Genomic DNA, 19,107 nt, shown 5'->3' with positions numbered 1-19,107 from the left:
AGGAAGAAGCCACTGCTCCAAAACGGCCATAAAAATGCCAGACTACGGTTTGCAACTGCACATGGGGACAAAGATTGTACTTTTTGGAGAAATGTCCTCTGGTCTGATGAAACAAAAATGTTTGGCCATAATGACCATCGTTATGTTTGGAGGAAAAAGGGGGACGCTTGCAAGCCGAAGAACACCATCCCAACTGTGAAGCACGGGGGTAGCAGCATCATGTTGTGGGGGTGCTTTGCTGCAGGAGGGACTGGTGCACTTCACAAAATAGATTGCGTCATGTGGAAGGAAAAGGATGTGGATATATTGAAGCAACATCTGAAGACATCAGTCAGGAAGTTAAAGCTTGGTCACAAATGGGTCTTCCAAATGGACAATGACCCCAAGCATACTTCCAAAATTGTGGCAAAATGGCTTACGGACAACAAAGTCAAGGTATTGGAGAGTGGTCGACTGATTATGATTTTTCAACGCCAATACCGATTATTGGAGGACCAAAAATGCTGATACAGATTAATCGGGCGATTTAATTTTTGATTTTTTTTTTCAGTTAATTTTTATTTGTAGTAATGACAATTACAACAATATTGAATGAACACTTATTTTAACTTAATATAATACGTCAATAAAATCAATTTAGCCTCAAATAAATAATGAAACGTGTTCAATTTGGTTTAAATAATGCAAAAACAAAGTGTTGGAGAAGAAAGTAAAAGTGCAATATGTGCCATGTAAAAAAGCAAATTTTTAAGTTCCTTGCTCAGAACATGAGAACATATGAAAGCTGGTGGTTCCAGGTAAGAAGTTTTAGGTTGTACTTATTATAGAAATTCTAGGACTATTTCTCTCTATACGATTTGTATATCATATACTTTTGACTATTTGATGTTCTTATAGGCACTTTAGTAATGCCAGTGTAACAGTATAGCTTCCGGCCCTCTCCTCGCCCCTACCTGGGCTTGAACCAGGAACACATCGACAACAGCCACCCTCGAAGCAGCGTTACCCATGCAGAGCAAGGGGAACAACTACTCCAAGTCTCAGAGCGAGTGACGTTTGAAACGCTATTAATCGCGCACCCCGCTATAACTAGCTAGCCATTTCACATCGGTTACACCAGCCTAATCTTGGGAGTTGATAGGCTTGAAGTCATAAACAGCGCAATGCTTGAAGCATTGCGAAGAGCTGCTGGCAAAACTCACGAAAGTGCTGTTTGAATGAATGCTTACGAGCCTGCTGGTGCCTACCACCGCTCAGTCAGACTGCTCTATCAAATCATAGACTTAATTATAATATAATAACACACAGAAATACGAGCCTTAGGTCATTAATATGGTCGAATCCGGAAACTATCATCTCAAAAACAAAACTTTTTTGTATTTTGTTCCGTATTTTTTATCTAACGTGTGGCATCCCTAAGTCTAAATATTCCTGTTACATTGCACAACCTTCAATATTATGTCATAATTACATACAATTCTGGCAAATTAGTTCGCAACGAGCCAGGCGGCCCAAACTGCTCTGACTCTGTTGCAAGAGGTGACACATTTTCCCTAGTTAAAAGAAATTCATGTTAGCAGGCAATATTAACTAAATATGCAGGTTTAAAAATATATACTTGTGTATTGATTTTAAGAAAGACATTGATGTTTATGGTTAGGTACACGTTGGAGCAATGACAGTCCTTTTTCGCGAATGCGCACCGCATCGATTATATGCAACACAGGACAGGCTAGATAAACTAGTAATATCATCAACCATGTGTAGTTAACTAGTGATTATGATTGATTGATTGTTTTTTATAAGATAAGTTTAATGCTAGCTAGCAACTTACCTTGGCTTTTTACTGCATTCGCGTAACAGGCAGGCTCCTCGTGGAGTGCAATGTAAAGCAGGTGGTTAGAGCATTGGACTTGTTAACCATAAGATTGAATCCCCGAGCTGACAAGGTAAAAATTAGTCGTTCTGCCCCTGAACAAGGCAGTTAACCCACCGTTCCTAGGCCGTCATTGAAAATAAGAATGTGTTCTTAACTGACTTGCCTAGTTAAATAAAGGTGTTATTGTTATGAAAATTTGAAATCCGCCCGAATTAATCGGCCATTCCGATTAATCGGTCGACCTCTATATTGGAGTGGCCATCACAAAGCCCTGACCTCAATCCTATAGAAAATATGTGGGCAGAACTGAGAAAGCCTGTGGGAGCAAGGAGGCCTACAAACCTGACTCAGTTACACTAGCTCTGTCAGGAGGAATGGGCCAAAATTCACCCAACTTATTGTGGGAAGCTTGTGGAAGGCTACCCGAAAGGTTTGACCCAAGTTAAACAATTTAAAGGCAATGCTTCCAAGTACTAATTGAGTGTATGGAAACTCCTGACCCACTGGGAATGTGATGAAAGAAATAAAAGCTGAAATAAATCATTCTCTCTAATATTATTCTGACATTTCACATTCTTAAAATAAAGTGGTGATCCTAACTGACCTAAGACAGGGAATTTGTACCAGGATTAAATGTCAGGAATTATAAAAAACTGAGTTTAAATGTAGTTGGCTAAGGTGTATGTAAACTTCCGACTTCAACTGTATATTACGCTACATGTGAGAGGTTGGCAAGATGGCGCCAACAGAGATGGTCGCCTCTCTTCGAGTCTAGGAAACTATGCACTATTTAGTTTTTTTAATGTATTATTTCTTAATTTGTTAGCCCAGAAAATCTTAAGTATTTTTACACACAGCCGGAAATAACTATTGGATATTAACATTACGACCAGGAATACGACTTTCCCGAAGCGGATCCTTCATTCAGACCACCACCCAGGACATTGGATCTAATCCCAAAGGCCGACCCAAAACAACGTCGCTGCAGAAGAGGTAGACGGAGCGACCTCCTGGTCATGAAATTAGGGCAAGGGTTGCCTTTCAGAGAGACATCAGAGATTGTAACATTCTCTGTTTCGTGGAAACATGGCTCTCTCGGGATATGTTGTCAGACTTGGTACAGCCACCGGGTTTCTTCATGCGTCACACAGACAGAAATAAATATCTCTCTTGGAAGAAGGGCGGGGGGTGTTCACCTGACCTAGAATTCTTTACAATCAAATGCCGACCACATTATCTCCCAAGATAATTCTCTTTGATTATTGTCACAGCCGTGTATACCCCCCCCCCCCACAAGCAGATACCACAACAGCCCTCAAGGAACTTCACTTGGCTCTATGTAAACTGGAAACCATATATCCTGAGGCGGCATTAATTGTAGCTGGGGATTTTAACAAAACTAATTTGAGAATAAGGCTACCTAAATTCTACCAGCATATTGACTGTAGCACGCTTGCGGGCAATACACTGGACCACTGCTACTCTAACTTCTGCGATGCATACAAGGCCCTCCCCCCACCCTCCCTTTGGCAAATCTGACCTCAACTCCATTTTGCTCCTACCGTCCTACAGGCAGAAACTGAAACAGGATGGTACCCGTGACTAGAACCATTCAACGCTGGTCTGACAAATCAGAATCCATGCTTCAAGATTGTTTTGATCACGCGGACTGGGAAATGTTCTGGGAAGCCTCAGAGAATAGCATCAATTTATACGCTGACTCGGTGAGGAAGTGCATTGGAGATGTTGTACCCACTGTGACTATTAAAACCTACCCAAACCAGAAACCGTGGATGGATGGTGGCATTCACGCGAACCACTGCATTCAACCATGAAAAGATGACTGGGAATATGGCCGAATATAAACCGTGTAGTTATTCCCTCCACAAGGCAATCAAACAAGCAAAATGTCGGTATAGGGAGAAAGTGGAGTCGCAATTCAACAGCTCAGACACAAGACGTATGTGGCAGGGTCTTCAGGCAGTTGCAGACTACAAAAAGAAAACCAGCCTCGTCACGGACACCGATGTCTTGCTTCCAGACAAACTAAACACCTTTGCCCTCTTTGAGGATAATACAGTGCCACTGAAGTGGCCTGCTACCAAGGTCTGCGGGCCCCCTCTCTCCTTCTCTGTGGCCGACGCAAGTAAGACATTTAAAAATGCTAACCCTCGCAAGGCTGCTGGCCCAGACGGCATCCCGAGCTGCGTCCTCAGAGCATGCGCAGACCAGCTGCTTCAAGATTGCCAGCATTGTTCCTGTACCCAAGAAGGCAAAGATCACTGAACTAAATGACTATCGCCCTGTAGCACTCACTTCTGTCATCATGAGGTGCTTTGAGAGACTAGTCAAAGATCATATCACCTCCATCTTACCTGCCATCCTAGACCCACTTCAGTTTGCATACACACACTATGTCCTGTTTTTATAAAACAAATTCTACACAGTGCAAACTCAGGTGGATTAGGTAGGGATTTACGCTCTGGTTCTGTGTGTGTGTGTGTGTGTGTGTGTTCACCACTGTGCTGACCTCTCATTTTACTGCTTAACAACTGGACTACACACACACACACACACACACACACACACACACACACCATGCTTGTGCATTCAGCCTTACTTACACACACGTAAGAGGTGTCACTCTTGCCTCACTCCACATGACCTGCCTGAGAAACACTAGGCCCCATTCAATCAAAACTATACTAAATAAAAATATAAACCAACATGTATAGTGTTGGTTTCATGTTTTGAAAAGAAGATCCCAGAAATGTTCCATACTCACAATAATAAGCTTCTCTCAAATTTTGTGCACAAATCTTTCCTTTGCCAAGATAATATATCCACCTGACAGGTATGGCATATCAAGAGCTGAATAAACAACATGATAATTACACAGGTGCACCTTGTGCTGGGGACATTAAAAGGCTACTCTAAAAGTGCAGTTTTGTCACCCAACACGATGCCACAAGTGTCTCAAGGTGAGGGAGCGTGCTATTTGCAAGCTGACTGCAGGAATGTCCAACAGAGCTGTTGCCACATCGGATGTTCATTTCTCTACCATAAGCCGCCTCCAACATCATTTTAGAGAAATTGTCAGTACATCCAACCGGCCTCAACCGCAGACCACGTGTAACCACGCCAGCCCATGACCTCCACATGTGTCTTCACCTGCGGGGTGGAGGGGAGGTATTTCTGTTGGTGATAAACTCATTCCGATTGGCTGGGCCTGGCTCCCACGTGGGTGGGCCTATGCCCTCCCAGGCCCAACCATGGCTGAGCCCTTGCCCAGTAATGTGAAATCCATAGATTTTAAATGGTTGCATGTTGCGTTTTCTATTTTTGTTCAGTATACAATCTGGAAGTGTCTAGGTTAAACAATGTTCGGACTGTACCGTGAGAGAGCACGTCTTAGCTTACGCCTGAATCCCAAGAGATGCTGGTTAGTTTTACGACCTGGCTCATAGTTCGTAACAACTAGCATGTCATGCAAATCATTTAACAATGTAGGCTACTAGTTTGGAAAACCTTAGTGTTTCTCAGGGTCCCTCAGCTGTTGCACATTTTTGTGGCACACCTGATTCAACCATGAAAAGCCATTGATGATTAGTTGACTAGTTGAATCTGTTCTAGTGCTGGGACAGAACAGAAATGTTATGTCTGGGGTTTTCCCAGAAGAATGGATTTTGAAACACAGAGTTGTTTGGCTGTCTGCTTTGAGTATCACTATACTTATCTTATGACCCACTTTGGTATGTTTCAGTGCTGGTTGTCATACCGAGCCACAGCTGTAGCCATGGATGCCAAAGCTAACGACAGCACCTTCCCCAGTTTTGGAGACTTGGATGAGTTCCTCACCAAGCATGACTCCAATTTTGTGTGGCTCCTTGTGGGTAAGTGTTGAGGGAATTTTCTAGACTTGGGGGTGGGGGCAGTACCTGAGTTAGTGGGAGTGCAAGCTGCATTGAATCACAGCCATTTCTCACATTTGAGTTGATGAATGGGGAGCACTTAACTCAAAGTATACTGGTGTGAAGCCTCATTTAACACTATCATATCATATCATAACAATGATTTGAGGCATTGGATAAACCATCTACCGTGCTTTCGGAAAGTATTCAGACCCCTTGACCTTTTACACATTTTGTTACGTTACAGCCTTGTTCTAAAATTGATTCAATTGTTCCCCCCGTCATCAATCTACACACAATACCCCATAATGACATAACAAAAACATGTTATCAGACATTTTCTGCAAATGTATAAAAAAAACAATCACATTTACATACAGTACCAGTCATTCAAGTGTTTTTCTTTATTCAGACCCTTTACTCAGTACTTTGTTGAAGCACCTTTGGCACCGATTACAGCATTGAGTCTTCTTGGGTATGACGCTACAAGCTTGTCATACCTGTATTTGAGCACACCTGAGTTTCCCCCATTCTTCTCTGCAGATCCTCTCAAGCTCTGTCAGGTTATTTGGGGAGCGTTGCTGCACAGCTATTTTCAGGTCTCTCCAGAGATGTTCGATCGGGTTCAAGTCCGGGCTCTGGCTGGGCCACTCAAGGACATTCAGAGACTTGTCCGGAAGCCACTCCTGCGTTGTCTTGGCTGTGTGCTTAGGGTCGTTGTCCTGTTGGAAGGTAAACCTTCGCCCCAGTCTGAGGTCCTGAGTGCTCTGGAGCAGGTTTTCATCAAGGACCTCTCTGTACTTTGCGCTGTTAGTCTTTCCCTTGATCCTGACTAGTCTCCCAGTCCCTGCCACTGAAAAACTTCCCAAAGCATGGTGCTGCCACCACTGTGCTTCACCATAGGGATGGTGCAGGTTTCCTACAGACGTGATGCATTTGGTTTCATCAGACCAGAGAATGTTGTTTTTCATGGTCTGAGAGACCTTTAGGTACTTTTTGGCAAACTCCAAATGGGCTGTCGTGCATTTTACTGAAGAGTGGCTTCCGTCTTGCCTGATTGGTGGAGTGCTGCAGAGATGGTTGTCCTTCTGGAAGGTTCTCCCATCTCCGCAGAGGAACTATAGAGCTCTGTCAGAGTGAACATTGGGTTCTTGGTCACCTCCCTGACCAAGGCCCTTCTCCCCGATTGCTCAGTTTGGTCCGAGCGGCCAGCTTAAGGAAGAGTCTTGGTGGTTCCAAACTTCTTCCATTTAAGAATAATGGAGGCCATCGGTATTCTTGGACATTCACTGCTGCAGAAATCTTTTGGTACCCTTCCCCAAATCTGTGCCTCGACACAATCCTGTCTCAGAGCTCTACAGACAATTCCTTCGAGCTCATGTGGGACCTTATATTGACAGGTGTGTGCCCTTCCAAATCATGTCCAATCAGTTGAATTTACCACAGGTGGACTCCAATCAAGTTGTAGAAATATTTCAAGGATGATCAATGGAAACAGGATGCACCTGAGCTCAATTTCGAGTCTCATAGCAAAGGGTCTGAATACTTATGTAAATACGTTATTTTTTATTTTTTATAAATATGCCCCAAAAAATCTAAACCTGTTTTCGCTTTGTCATTATGGGTAGATTGAGGAAATGCTCTGTTTTCTCTTCCAGCCACCATTCTGTCCTGTGGATGGATCATCTACCTGACCTACTACAACTCCCGCAACATCGGCCTCATCTTAACCCTCATCATCAACAGACTCTGCAAGAATGGCTACATTCACATCGGTGAGTGCAAATAATGAAATTAAGCTTGCAGACGTGTTATGGTGAAACTTGCCTGAGATTTGCAGAAGCAGACTTCAAATCAAATTTTATTGGTCACGTACACATGGTTAGCAGATGTTAATGCGAGTGTAGCGAAATGCTTGTGCTTCTAGTTCTGACCATGCAGTAATATCTAACAAGTAATCTAACAATTTCACAACAACTACCTTTTACACACAAGTGTAAAGGAATGAATAAGAATATGTACATATAAATATATGGATGAGCGATGACCGAACGGCATAGGCAAGATGCAGTAGATGGTATAGTGTACAGTATATACATATGAGATGAGTAATGTAGGGTATGTAAACATTATATGAAGGGACTAGTGATACATTTATTACATCCAATTTTTAATTATTAAAATGGCTAGAGATTTGAGTCAGTATGTTGGCAGCAGCCACTCAATGTTAGTGATGGCTGTTTAACAGTCTGATGGCCTTGAGATAGAAGCTGTTTTTCAGTCTCTCGGTCCAAGCTTTGATGCACCTGTACTGACCTCGCCTTCTGGATGATAGCGGGGTGAACAGGCAGTGGCTCGGGTGGTTGTTGTCCTTGATGATCTTTTTGTCCTTCCTGTGACATCGGGTGGTGTAGGTGTCCTGGAGGGCAGGTAGTTTGCCCCCAGTGATGCGTTGTGCAGACCTCACTACCCTCTGGAGAGCCTTACGGTTGTGGGCGGAGCAGTTGCCATACCAGGCGGTGATACAGCTCAACAGGATGCTCTCGATTGTGCATCTGTAAAAGTTTGAGTGTTTTTGGTGACAAGCCAAATTTCTACAGCCTCCTGAGGTTGAAGAGGCGCTGTTGCACCTGTCTGTGTGGGTGGACCATTTCAGTTTGTCCGTGATGTGTATGTCGAGGAACTTAAAACTTTCCACCTTTTTCACTACTGTCCCGTCGATGTGGATAGGGGGGTGCTCCCTCTGCTGTTTCCTGAAGTCCACGATCATCTCATTTGTTTTGTTGATGTTGAGTGTGAGGTTATTTTCCTGACACCGTACTCCGAGGGCCCTCACCTCCTCCCTGTAGGCTGTCTCGTCGTTGTTGGTAATCAAGCCTACCACTGTAGTGTCGTCTGCAAACTTGATTATTGAGTTGAAGGTGTGCATGGCCACGCAGTCGTGGGTGAACAGGGAGTACAGGAGAGGGCTGAGAACGCACCCTTGTGGGGACCCAGCGTTGAGGATCAGCGGGGTGGAGATGTTTCCTACCCCCACCACCTGGGGGTGTCCCGTCAGAAAGTTCAGGACCAGTTGCACAGGGCGGGGTCGAGACTAGAGGTCGACCGATTATGATTTTTCAATGCCGATACCGATTATTGGAGGACCAAAAAAAGCCAATACCGATTAATCGGACGATTTTTATATATATATTTGTAATAATGACAATTACAACAATACTGAATTAACACTTATTTTAACTTAATATAATACATCAATAAAATCTATTTAGTCTCAAATAAATAATGAAACATGTTCAATTTGGTTTAAATAATGCAAAAACAAAGTGTTGGAGAAGAAAATAAAAGTGCTATATGTGCCATGTAAAAAAGCTAATTTTTAAGTTCCTTGCTCAGAACATGAGAACATATGAAAGCTGGTGGTTCCTTTATACATGAGTCTTCAATATTCACAGGTAAGAAGTTTTAGGTTGTAGTTATTATAGGACTATTTCTCTCTATACCATTTGTATTTCATATACCTTTGACTATTGGATGTTCTAATAGGCACTTTAGTATTGCCAGCCTAATCTCGGGAGTTGATAGGCTTGAAGACATAAATAGCGAAATGCTCGAAGCACAGCGAAGAGCTGCTTGCAAATGCAGATAAGTGCTGTTTGAATGAATGCTTACGAGCCTGCTGCTGCCTACCACCGCTCAGTCAGACTGCTCTATCAAATCATAGACTTAATTATAATATAATAACACACAGAAATACGAGCCTTAGGTCATTAATATGGTCGAATCTGGAAACTATAATTTAAAAAACAAAACGTTTATTCTTTCACTGAAATACGGAACCGTTCCATATGTTATCTAACGGGTGGCATCCATAAGTCTCTAAATATTGTGGTTACATTGCACAACGTTCAATGTTATGTCATAATTATTTAAAATTCTGGCAAATTAATTACGGTCTTTGTTAGGAAGAAATGGTCTTCACACAGTTCGCAACGAGCCAGGCGGCCCAAACTGCTGCATATACCCTGACTCTGCTTGCACAGAACGCAAGAAAAGTGACACAATTTCCCTAGTTAAAGAAATTCATGTTAGCAGGCAATATTAACTAAATATGCAGGTTTAAAAATATATACTTGTGTATTGATTTTAAGAAAGGCATTGATGTTTATGGTTAGGTACACATTGGTGTGCAACGACAGTGCTTTTTTCGCGAATGCGCTTGTTAAATCACCCGTTTGACGAAGTAGGCTGTGATTCAATGATAAATTAACAGGCACTGCATCGATTATATGCAACGCAGGACAAGCTAGATAAACTAGTAATATCATCAACCCTTTGTAGTTAACTAGTGATTATGATTGATTGATTGTTTTTTCTAAGATAAGTTTAATGCTAGCTAGCACCTTACCTTGGCTCCTTGCTGCACTCGCATAACAGGTAGTCAGCCTGCCACGCCGTCTCCTCGTGGAGTGCAATGTAAACGGCCATAATCTGTGTCCAAAAATGCCTTTTACCGATTGTTATGAAAACTTGAAATCGGCCATTCCGATTAATCGGCCGACCTCTAGTCGAGACCCAGGGTCTTGAGCTTAATGACGATTTTGGAGGGTACTATGTTGTTAAATGCTGAGCTGTAGTCGATGAACAGCATTCTTACTTAGGTATTCATCTTGTCCAGATGGGTTAGGGCAGTGTGATTGCGATTGTGTCATCTGTGGACCTATTGGGGCGGTAAGCAAATTGGAGTGGGTCTAGGGTGTCAGGTAGGGTGGAGGTGATATGATCCTTGACTAGTCTCTCAAAGCACTTCATGATGACGGAAGTGAGTGCTATGGGGCGATAGTCGTTTAGCTCAGTTTCCTTAGCTTTCTTAGGAACAGGAACAATGGTGGTCCTCGTGAAGCATGTGGGAACAGCAGACTGGGATAGGGATTGAATGACTTGGCTCCCAGTTGACCTAATATATGGAATTCAGTGTGAATAATCTGTTAGCGTGTCTGAAACGCGTTGTTAATCTGATTTACTCGGCTGAATTTTAGCATCACTGTCTGTCTTTTCTCTCCACAGGCTCCTTCTCTTTCTCGGTGCTGTCGGGGAAGGTCATGTTCAGGGATGTGTACTTCATCAACAAAGACATGTCCATCAGGTGCTTACTTTTACACTATTCTGTTGTGTATTCTGCTTTCTATATAATACATGCTTATATTCTAATACTATTTTATTATACTTAATGTATTTTGTGTTACAGAATACAAGATGGTTTCTTTATATTCCGTTGGTGGAAAATGTATAACCCTAAGCAGAAACAGCATGGTGAGTGGACTGTAGGAGAGACATAATGGTTTGGATTTGGATAACAAGTCTATAGGTGTAGGAGTGGCGGGATGCCACAGGAAACTCAAATTGCTTGTACTCAGGAGTACTCTTCTCCATGATTCTTGACCATTCTTGACCAAAGTTACAGATGACCTTGTTCTTGTCTTCTCCAGACCCCAAAGCTGAGACCAGGCTCTACGTGACCGTAAATGGATTTGAGTTCCACGTTTACAACCGGACAGACCTCTATGCACGTCTAGAGGAGACCTTTGGGTTGGACCCCACCCTCATACCGCCCAAAAAAGACGAGGAAAGGGAAAGAGAGGAACGAGAAAAGAGCCTGGACAGTGTTAACATCAAAGGAGAGACTCCAGACCCATCGTCATCTTGGAGATCCCTCATCCCCGTCATCAAAGTCAACATCAGCACTGTGAGTTGCCGTTAGCTTAGCTACATATGAGACATCACGCCCACACACAAGTCAATGGTTAGGTTCTATGAAAGTGCACATATGTAAAATTCTCATCATCACCTCTGTGTGTATTTCTCCAGGGTCGCTTGGCATTCGGGAACCACCACCTCCCCCAGACGATATGTGTGAACTTTGAGGATGCCTTCCTGACTTACGCCACCAAGCCCCCGTCCAGCCACCTAGACCAATACATGCACATTGTCAAGGGCTCTCTGGAGAATGTCCGCGTCATGCTAGTACCCAGCCCACGCTACCTGGGCATGCAGAACGATGAGTGAGTTGACCTTCGATCTAATCCCGAACAGTTAACCCCTGACCCCAGTCACACGAGCATGCAAAACGAGAAGTGTTTAACATCTTAGGAGCCACATTAATGATATAGCAGTATTCTGAGATTCTGTGTTCTCCTCTATAGGCCACCCAGACTGATGGGAGAAGGGTTTGTGGTCATGCAGTCCAATGATGTGGACATCTACTATTACCAGGATGAACCAGGTACGACCATAGTATGTAGAACTCTGGTCATGATGAATCGTGTAAGATATGGGTGTATTGTCACTGTTTCTACATGGATTTGGGTATGACGTGGTTTCATGAATGTTCTTGTGTTTTGGTATGACTATTTATGTTTGTGTGTGTGTGTGTTATCAGGCCTGGTCCCAGAGGAGCAGGAGAGTGGGGATCCAGAGCTATGTGGAGAAGGAACCAAACTGCAGGATCTGCCTCCCTGCTGGGGTCTGGACATAGTCTGTGGGAAAGGAACTGACTTCAACTACGGGCCCTGGGCGGACAGGCAGAGGTACACACACACAATACTACTATACATAAAATCTAATTCGCTGTTCACCAGACTCAGCATTCTCTCCTGTGTGCAGAAACCATAAAAATAGAATGACTAAGGGTTATATTTCTGTAAGCAGGGATTGCCTGTGGAAGTTCTTCCTACCGGCAGACTACCAGTCCATGGGTGTTACGGAGGTCGCTCAGCCCGGCAAACCCAGACAGATTCTGGCCTTTGAACTCCGCATGAACATTATCGCAGACGCAACCATAGACCTGCTCTTCACCAAAAACAGGGTACCAGGAGAGCAGACTTCTCACTCTCTGTTTCTCTCCTCTTCTATTCTGTCTCTTTTTTTGTTAGTATTAGATAATGACAGATCTAAGTAGCTCTAAACTGTTATAATCCATTCCACAATGGGATCATGTGTTTCTCTCAATATGTGATCTATTGATTTTCCTGCTCTTAGGAAACCAATGCCATCCATGTGAATGTCGGAGCAGGCTCTTACCTGGAAGTGAACATCCCCATGACTGTGGGGGAGACTGGTGAGTGGACAGTGAGAAAGAACTGAGGTTAGAAGAAAGTGGATGTCTGTGTCAATGGTTACAGGGTAAGACGCCGGTGCGATGCCATGAAATCATGCATTAATCATGACAATATTACCATCACCATACTTCAACTGTGAGCATTTGTTTGATCCTCTCTCCCCAGGCTACTCTCCCACCATCAAAGGCCAGCTGCTCCATGTAGACACCACCACCAGCATGCAGTACAGGACTCTGCTGGAGGCTGAGATGCTGGCTGTAAGTACAGCACAGTAGGAATCTGCAGGGGTCCTATTCAGCCACAAGCCATATCCAGAGTTTCCATTACATGTTTTTTTAATGAGTGATTGAATCAAAACAACTGTGTACAAATGAATTACCAAGCCCTTGATGAGTTAAATCAGGTGTGTTAGTGCACCTCCTTGTGAACATGAAAGCGTGTTGCCTCTAACACTTCTCCCCTTAGTTCCATGTGATTGCCAGCTATCCCAGTGTGTGGAACATGCCCCAGTCCTGGAACTGTGAGATAGAGGTGTACAAGGCCACCTATCACTTTATTTACGCCCAGAAAATCTTCTTCACAGGTAAGACCTTCTCTCAATCAGTTTATAGGGCGATTCCACACCAGCTTAGTCTGAAAGTATTTGTGGTATCTGAGATTTTTCTGGCAATTCTCACATAGTTACTTCTTTGGGAGCAAGGATTTTTGACATGCTTTTTACATTTGTATCACTAAGTGGCCATTTTATTCTCTTTTTAGAGCTATACATGCCTCCTGTAAGACCCTATGATCTGTGAACCGTACAGGATACAGACAACATCTTGGTGTTATTGTTCTCTCAAATATAGAGTATGTCTAGATTCTGAAATAAAAATTCTGACTTTAATTTATTCAATATATTTTTTTAAAAATCTCTCAAAATGGCACTTTTTGATTTAGCTTATTTTTAGACATTGTTTGTAACAATATACTCTTCAAACACGTAACATTTCCAGAGTGGGCTCTCTGGTACTTTTAAAGGGAAATTTCACCGCTGCTTTATTTCACTATATACAGTGCCTTCGGAAGGTATTATTATTATTTTTTTTAACTAGGCAAGTTAGTTAAGAACAAATTCTTATTTACAATGACGGTCTAGGAACAGTGGGTTAACTGCCTTGTTCAGGGGCAGAACGACAGATTTTTACCTTAACAGCTCTGGGATTCGATCTAGCAACCTTTTGGTTACTGGCCCAACACTCTAACCACTAGGCTTTCTGCCGCCCCACTAGGCTACCTATAGGTATTCAGACCCCTTGACGGTTTCCACATGTTGTTACGTTACAGCCTTATTCTAAAATGTATTAAATAAAACAAAATCCTCAGCAATCTACACACAATACCCCATAATGACAAAGTGAAAGCAGTTTTTTTGGAAATGTTTAGATATGTATTAAAACAAAAAACAGAACTTATTTACATAAGTATTCAGACCCTTTGCTATGAGACTTGAAATTGAGCTCAGGTGCATCCTAATTCCATTGATCTTCCTTGAGATTTTTCTACAACTTGATTGGAGTCCACCTGTGGTAAATTCAATTGATTGGACATGATTTGGAAGGGCACACACCTGTCTATATAAGGTCCCACATGAGGTCGAAGGAATTGTCTGTAGAGCTCTGAGACAGGATTGTGTCGGCACAGATCTGGAGAAGGGTACTAAAACATTTCTGCAGCATTGAAGGTCCCCAAAAACACAGTGGCCTCCATTATTCTTAAATGGAAGAAGTTTGGAACCGCCAAAAGTCTTACTAGAGCTGGCCGCCCGGCCAAACTGAACAATCGGGAGAAGGGCCTTGGTCAGGAAGGTGATCAAGAAACTGATGGTCACTCTGACAGAGCTCTGTAGTTCCTCTGTGGTGATGGGAGAAACTTCCAGAAGGACAACCATCTCTGCAGCTCACCAGTGGCCAGACGGAAACCTCTCCTCACTTAAAAGGCACACGACAGCCCGCTTGGAGTTTGCCAAAAGACACATGGTGGTGGCAGCATGTGCCTTTTAGTGAGGAGTGGCTTCCATCTGGCCATTCTACCATAAAAGCCTAATTGGCCAGACGGAAGCCACTCCTCACTAAAAGGCACATGACAGCTCTCTTAGAGTTTGCCAAAAGGCACCTTAAGACTCTATGACCATGAGAAACAAGATTCTCTGGTCTGATGAAACCAAGATTGAACTCTTTGGTCTGAATGCCAAGCATCACGTCTGGAGGAAACCAGGCACCATCCCTACGGTGAAGCATGGGTGGCAGCATCATGCCGTGGGGATGTTTTTCAGCGGCAGGGACTGGGAGACGAGTTAGGATCGAGGCAAAGTACAAAGAGATCCTTCATGAAAACCTGCTCCAGAGACCTTAGACTGGGGCGAAGGTTCCCCTTCTACAGGACAACGACCCTAAGCTCTCAGCCAAGACAACACAGGAGTGGCTTTGGGACAAGTCTCTGAATGTACTTGAGTGACCTAGCAAGAGCCCGGACTTGAACCCGATCGAAACATCTCTGGAGAGACCTGAAAAATGCTGTGCAGCAATGCTTCCCATCCAACCTGACAGAGCTTCAGGATCTGAAGAGAAGAATGGGAGAAACACCCCAAATGCAGGTGTACCAAGCTTGTAGCATCATACTCAAGAAGACTCAATGCTGTAATTGCTGCCAGAGGTGCTTCAACAAAGTACTGAGTGAAGGGTCTGAATACTTATGTAAATGTGATATTTATACATTTGCAAAAATTTCTAAAAACCTGTTTGTGCTTTGTCATTATGGGGTATTGTGTGTAGATTGATGAGATTTTTTTTTTAAATACATTTTTGAATAAGGCTGTAGTGTAATAAAATGAGGAAAAAGTCAATTGGTCTGAATCCTTTCCGAAGGCACTATCTCCATTAATATTTATTAATAATAAATATTTATTACCTCACTACACGCGAATACGAGTGTTTTTGCATCTCACGGGTAGAAACGGGCCAGCTACATTGCCTGGTTGTAAGCAAACCACAATGTCCAGAATTCCTAGGGATTTCAGAATGTCCAGGACCGCCCGTGGAGGTGTGAGAAATATAGAAATATCTGTTTTGTAGCCAGCACTTTCAGCCAGAGGATTTCTGACGGAACTGAAGTCTCAACTGATGGGGTTACCATGTCGTCGAACGTTGAAAGTGATGCTATTCTATCGATTTCCCCTTCACTTCAAAGAGGGAGCTAACCGAACAGCCCAACGTCACCCGTGAAAAGAAGTCAAGCTGAGGTAACGCAGCTAATGTTACCAAGCTAACTGGTTAGCAAACAAATTTGTTTATCTAAACCAAAATCTAGATAGCTAGCTAGCTTTCATAATATGCTGGCCATACATTCCAAAGCATCATTGTAATTAGGCTGCTGCTATCTGGCAATGTGATTTAACGTTGCAAGCTAACGTCAGCTTTCTTAGGTTATGTAAGCGAACCATTAGCTAGATAAAGAACTTCCGCAGAGGCTAACTTGACTGTGTTCTATTTAGAGTCCGATCCCATCAACATCTGCAAAGATATCAGCACCAGGAGCTAGTGTAAGTCTCCAAAAATCTAACTTAAATCTTTCCATGACTCCATGATGAGCAAATAAATATACTGGAGCTAGGCATAAACATGGTCCGTGTCTTGTCATAGTTGGTGTGTTTACAATGAGGCTACAACTTCTACTGTAGTTCTCTGTATTATTGTTCATGCAGGGCTTGAAGTCTAAATTTGAGCAAAGGAGGGGATGGTGTGGTTGACTGACTGGTGTCTGTTGGGGGTGGGTGTGTAAAGGTTAATATGCATGATCTATTGACATGAGGGATGGGTGGGTGTAGTTTGTTGCATTGTGTGTGTATTGGTGGGGGAAAAGTAGTAAAATGTTGGTTAATCACTGACTACTGAGTGTCCACCCGGCACAGCCAGAAGAGGACTGGCCACCCCTCATAGCCTGGTTCCTCTCTAGGTTTCTTCCTAGGTTTTGGCCTTTCTAGGGAGTTTTTCCTAGCCACCGTGCTTCTACACCTGCATTGCTTGCTGTTTGGGGTTTTAGGCTGGGTTTGTCAAGGTTAGTCATCAGTAGCAGGGTTAGTCTGTAGGATCAAATCAAATGTATTTATATAGCCCTTCTTACATCAGCTGATATCTCAAAGTGCTGTACAGAAACCCAGCCTAAAACCCCAAACAGCAAGCAATGCAGGCGTAGAAGCACGGTGGCTAGGAAAAACTCCCTAGAAAGGCCGTAACCTAGAGAGGAACCAGGCTATGAGGGGTGGCCAGTCCTCTTCTGGCTGTGCCGGGTGGAGATTATAACAGAACATGGCCAAGATGTTCAAATGTTCATTGATGATCAGCAGGGTCAAATAATAATCGTCACAGTGGGTGTAGAGGGTGGAACAGGTCAGCACCTCAGGAGTAAATGTCAGTTGGCTTTTCATAGCTGATCATTCAGCGAATCTGTACCGCTCTTGCTCTCTCTAGAGAGTTGAAAACAGCAGGTCTGGGACAAGGTAGCACATCCAGTGAACAGGTCAGGGTTCCATAGCCGCAAGCAGAACAGTTGAAACTGGAGCAGCAGCACGACCAGGTGGACTCGGGACAGCATGGAGTCATCAGGCCAGGTTGTCCTGAGGCATGGTCTTAGGGCTCAGGTCCTCCGAGAGAGAGAAAGAGGGAAAAATAATTAGAGAGAGCATACTTAAATTCACACAGGACACCGGATAAGACAGGAGAAATACTCCAGATATAACAGACTGACCCTAGCCCCCCGACACAAAGGTGGTTGAGACAGGAGGGGTCAAGATACACTGTGGCCCTGTCTGACGGTACCCCCGGACAGGGCCAAACAGTAAAACCTTGAAATCAGCCATAGCCTTAACAGGAAGCCAGTTTAGAGAGGCTAGCACTGGGGTAATATGATAACATTTTTTGGTTCTAGTCAAGATTCTAGCAGCCGTGTTTAGCATTAACTTAAGTTTATTTTGTGCTTTATCCGGGTAGCCAGAAAGTAGAGCATTGCGGTAGTCTAACCTAGAAGTGACAAAAGCATGGATACATTTTTCTGCATCAGTTTTGGACAGAAAGTTTCTGATTTTTGCAATGTTACGTCGATGGGAAAAAGCTGTCCTTGAAACTGTCTTGATATGTTCGTCATAAGAGAGATCAGGGTCCAGAGTAACGCCGAGGTCCTTCACAGTTTTATTTGAGACGACTGTACAACCATCAAGATTAATTGTCAGATTCAACAGAAGATCTCTTTGTTTCTTGGGACCTAGAACTAGCATCTCTGTTTTGTCCGAATTTAAAAGTATAACATTTGCCGCCATCCACTTCCTTATGTCTGAAACACAGGCTTCCAGGGAGGGCAATTTTGGGGCTTCACCGAAATGTACAGCTGTGTGTCGTCCGCATAGCAGTGAAAGTTAACATTTATGTTTCCAAATGACATCACAAGAGGTAAAATATATAGTGAAAACAATAGTGGTCCTAAAATGGAACCTTGAGGAACACAAATTTACAGTTTATTTGTCAGAGGACAAACCATCTACAGAGACAAAATTATATCTTTCCGACAGATAAGATCTAAACCAGGCCAGAAGTTGTCCATGTAGACCAATTTGGGTTTCCAATCTCTCCAGAAGAATGGTATCAAAAGCAGCACTAAGATCTAGGGGCACGAGGACAGATGCAGAGCCTCGCTGTGACGCCATTAAAAGGTCATTTACGACCTTCACAAGTGCAGTCTCAGTGCTATGATGGGTTCTAAAACCAGACTGAAGCATTTTGTATATATTGTTTGTCTTCAGGAAGACAGTGAGTTGCTGCACAACAGCTTTTTCAAAAAACAATTTGAGAGGAATGGGAGATTCGATATAGGCCGATTTAATTTTTTTACATTTTTTATTTTTTTAAATATTTTTTCTGGGTCAAGGTTTGGCTTTTTCAAGAGAGGTTTTATTACTGCCACTTTTAGTGAATTTGGTATACATCCGGTGGATAGAGAGCCGTTTATTATGTTCAACATAGGAGGGCCAAGCACAGGAAGCAGCTCTTTCAGTAGTTTAGCTGGAATAGGGTCCAGTATGCAGCTTGACAGTTTAGAGGCAAAGATTATTTTCATCAATGTGTCAAGAAATATAGTATTAAAAAACTTGAGTGTCTCCCTTGATCCT

The 19,107-nt window shown here is 43.2% G+C and overlaps 1 protein-coding gene across 18 annotated transcripts in view; it reads left to right on the top strand.

Moving 5' to 3' along the window:
- The window catches only part of kiaa1109 (KIAA1109 ortholog), a 136,039-nt gene that overhangs the window by 6,619 nt on the left and 110,313 nt on the right, over window positions 1-19,107 (top strand). For all 18 annotated transcript variants that reach the window (XM_014191706.2, XM_014191736.2, XM_014191821.2 and 15 more), the window contains exons 2-13: window positions 5,643-5,772; window positions 7,449-7,565; window positions 10,858-10,936; window positions 11,039-11,103; window positions 11,280-11,536; window positions 11,659-11,852; window positions 11,994-12,073; window positions 12,230-12,377; window positions 12,499-12,655; window positions 12,829-12,907; window positions 13,074-13,165; window positions 13,374-13,491. In XM_014191706.2, the coding sequence (XP_014047181.2) occupies window positions 5,676-5,772; window positions 7,449-7,565; window positions 10,858-10,936; window positions 11,039-11,103; window positions 11,280-11,536; window positions 11,659-11,852; window positions 11,994-12,073; window positions 12,230-12,377; window positions 12,499-12,655; window positions 12,829-12,907; window positions 13,074-13,165; window positions 13,374-13,491 (1,483 nt within the window). In that variant the 5' untranslated portion in view covers window positions 5,643-5,675. The remainder of the gene's footprint in view (window positions 1-5,642; window positions 5,773-7,448; window positions 7,566-10,857; window positions 10,937-11,038; window positions 11,104-11,279; window positions 11,537-11,658; window positions 11,853-11,993; window positions 12,074-12,229; window positions 12,378-12,498; window positions 12,656-12,828; window positions 12,908-13,073; window positions 13,166-13,373; window positions 13,492-19,107) is intronic.

The sequence above is a fragment of the Salmo salar genome, chromosome ssa01, assembly GCF_905237065.1.
Source record: "Salmo salar chromosome ssa01, Ssal_v3.1, whole genome shotgun sequence".
Classification (NCBI taxonomy): Eukaryota; Metazoa; Chordata; class Actinopteri; order Salmoniformes; family Salmonidae; genus Salmo; species Salmo salar.
The sequence above is the reverse complement of the archived record's forward strand: the minus strand, read 5'-3'. Positions and strand labels throughout refer to the sequence as shown.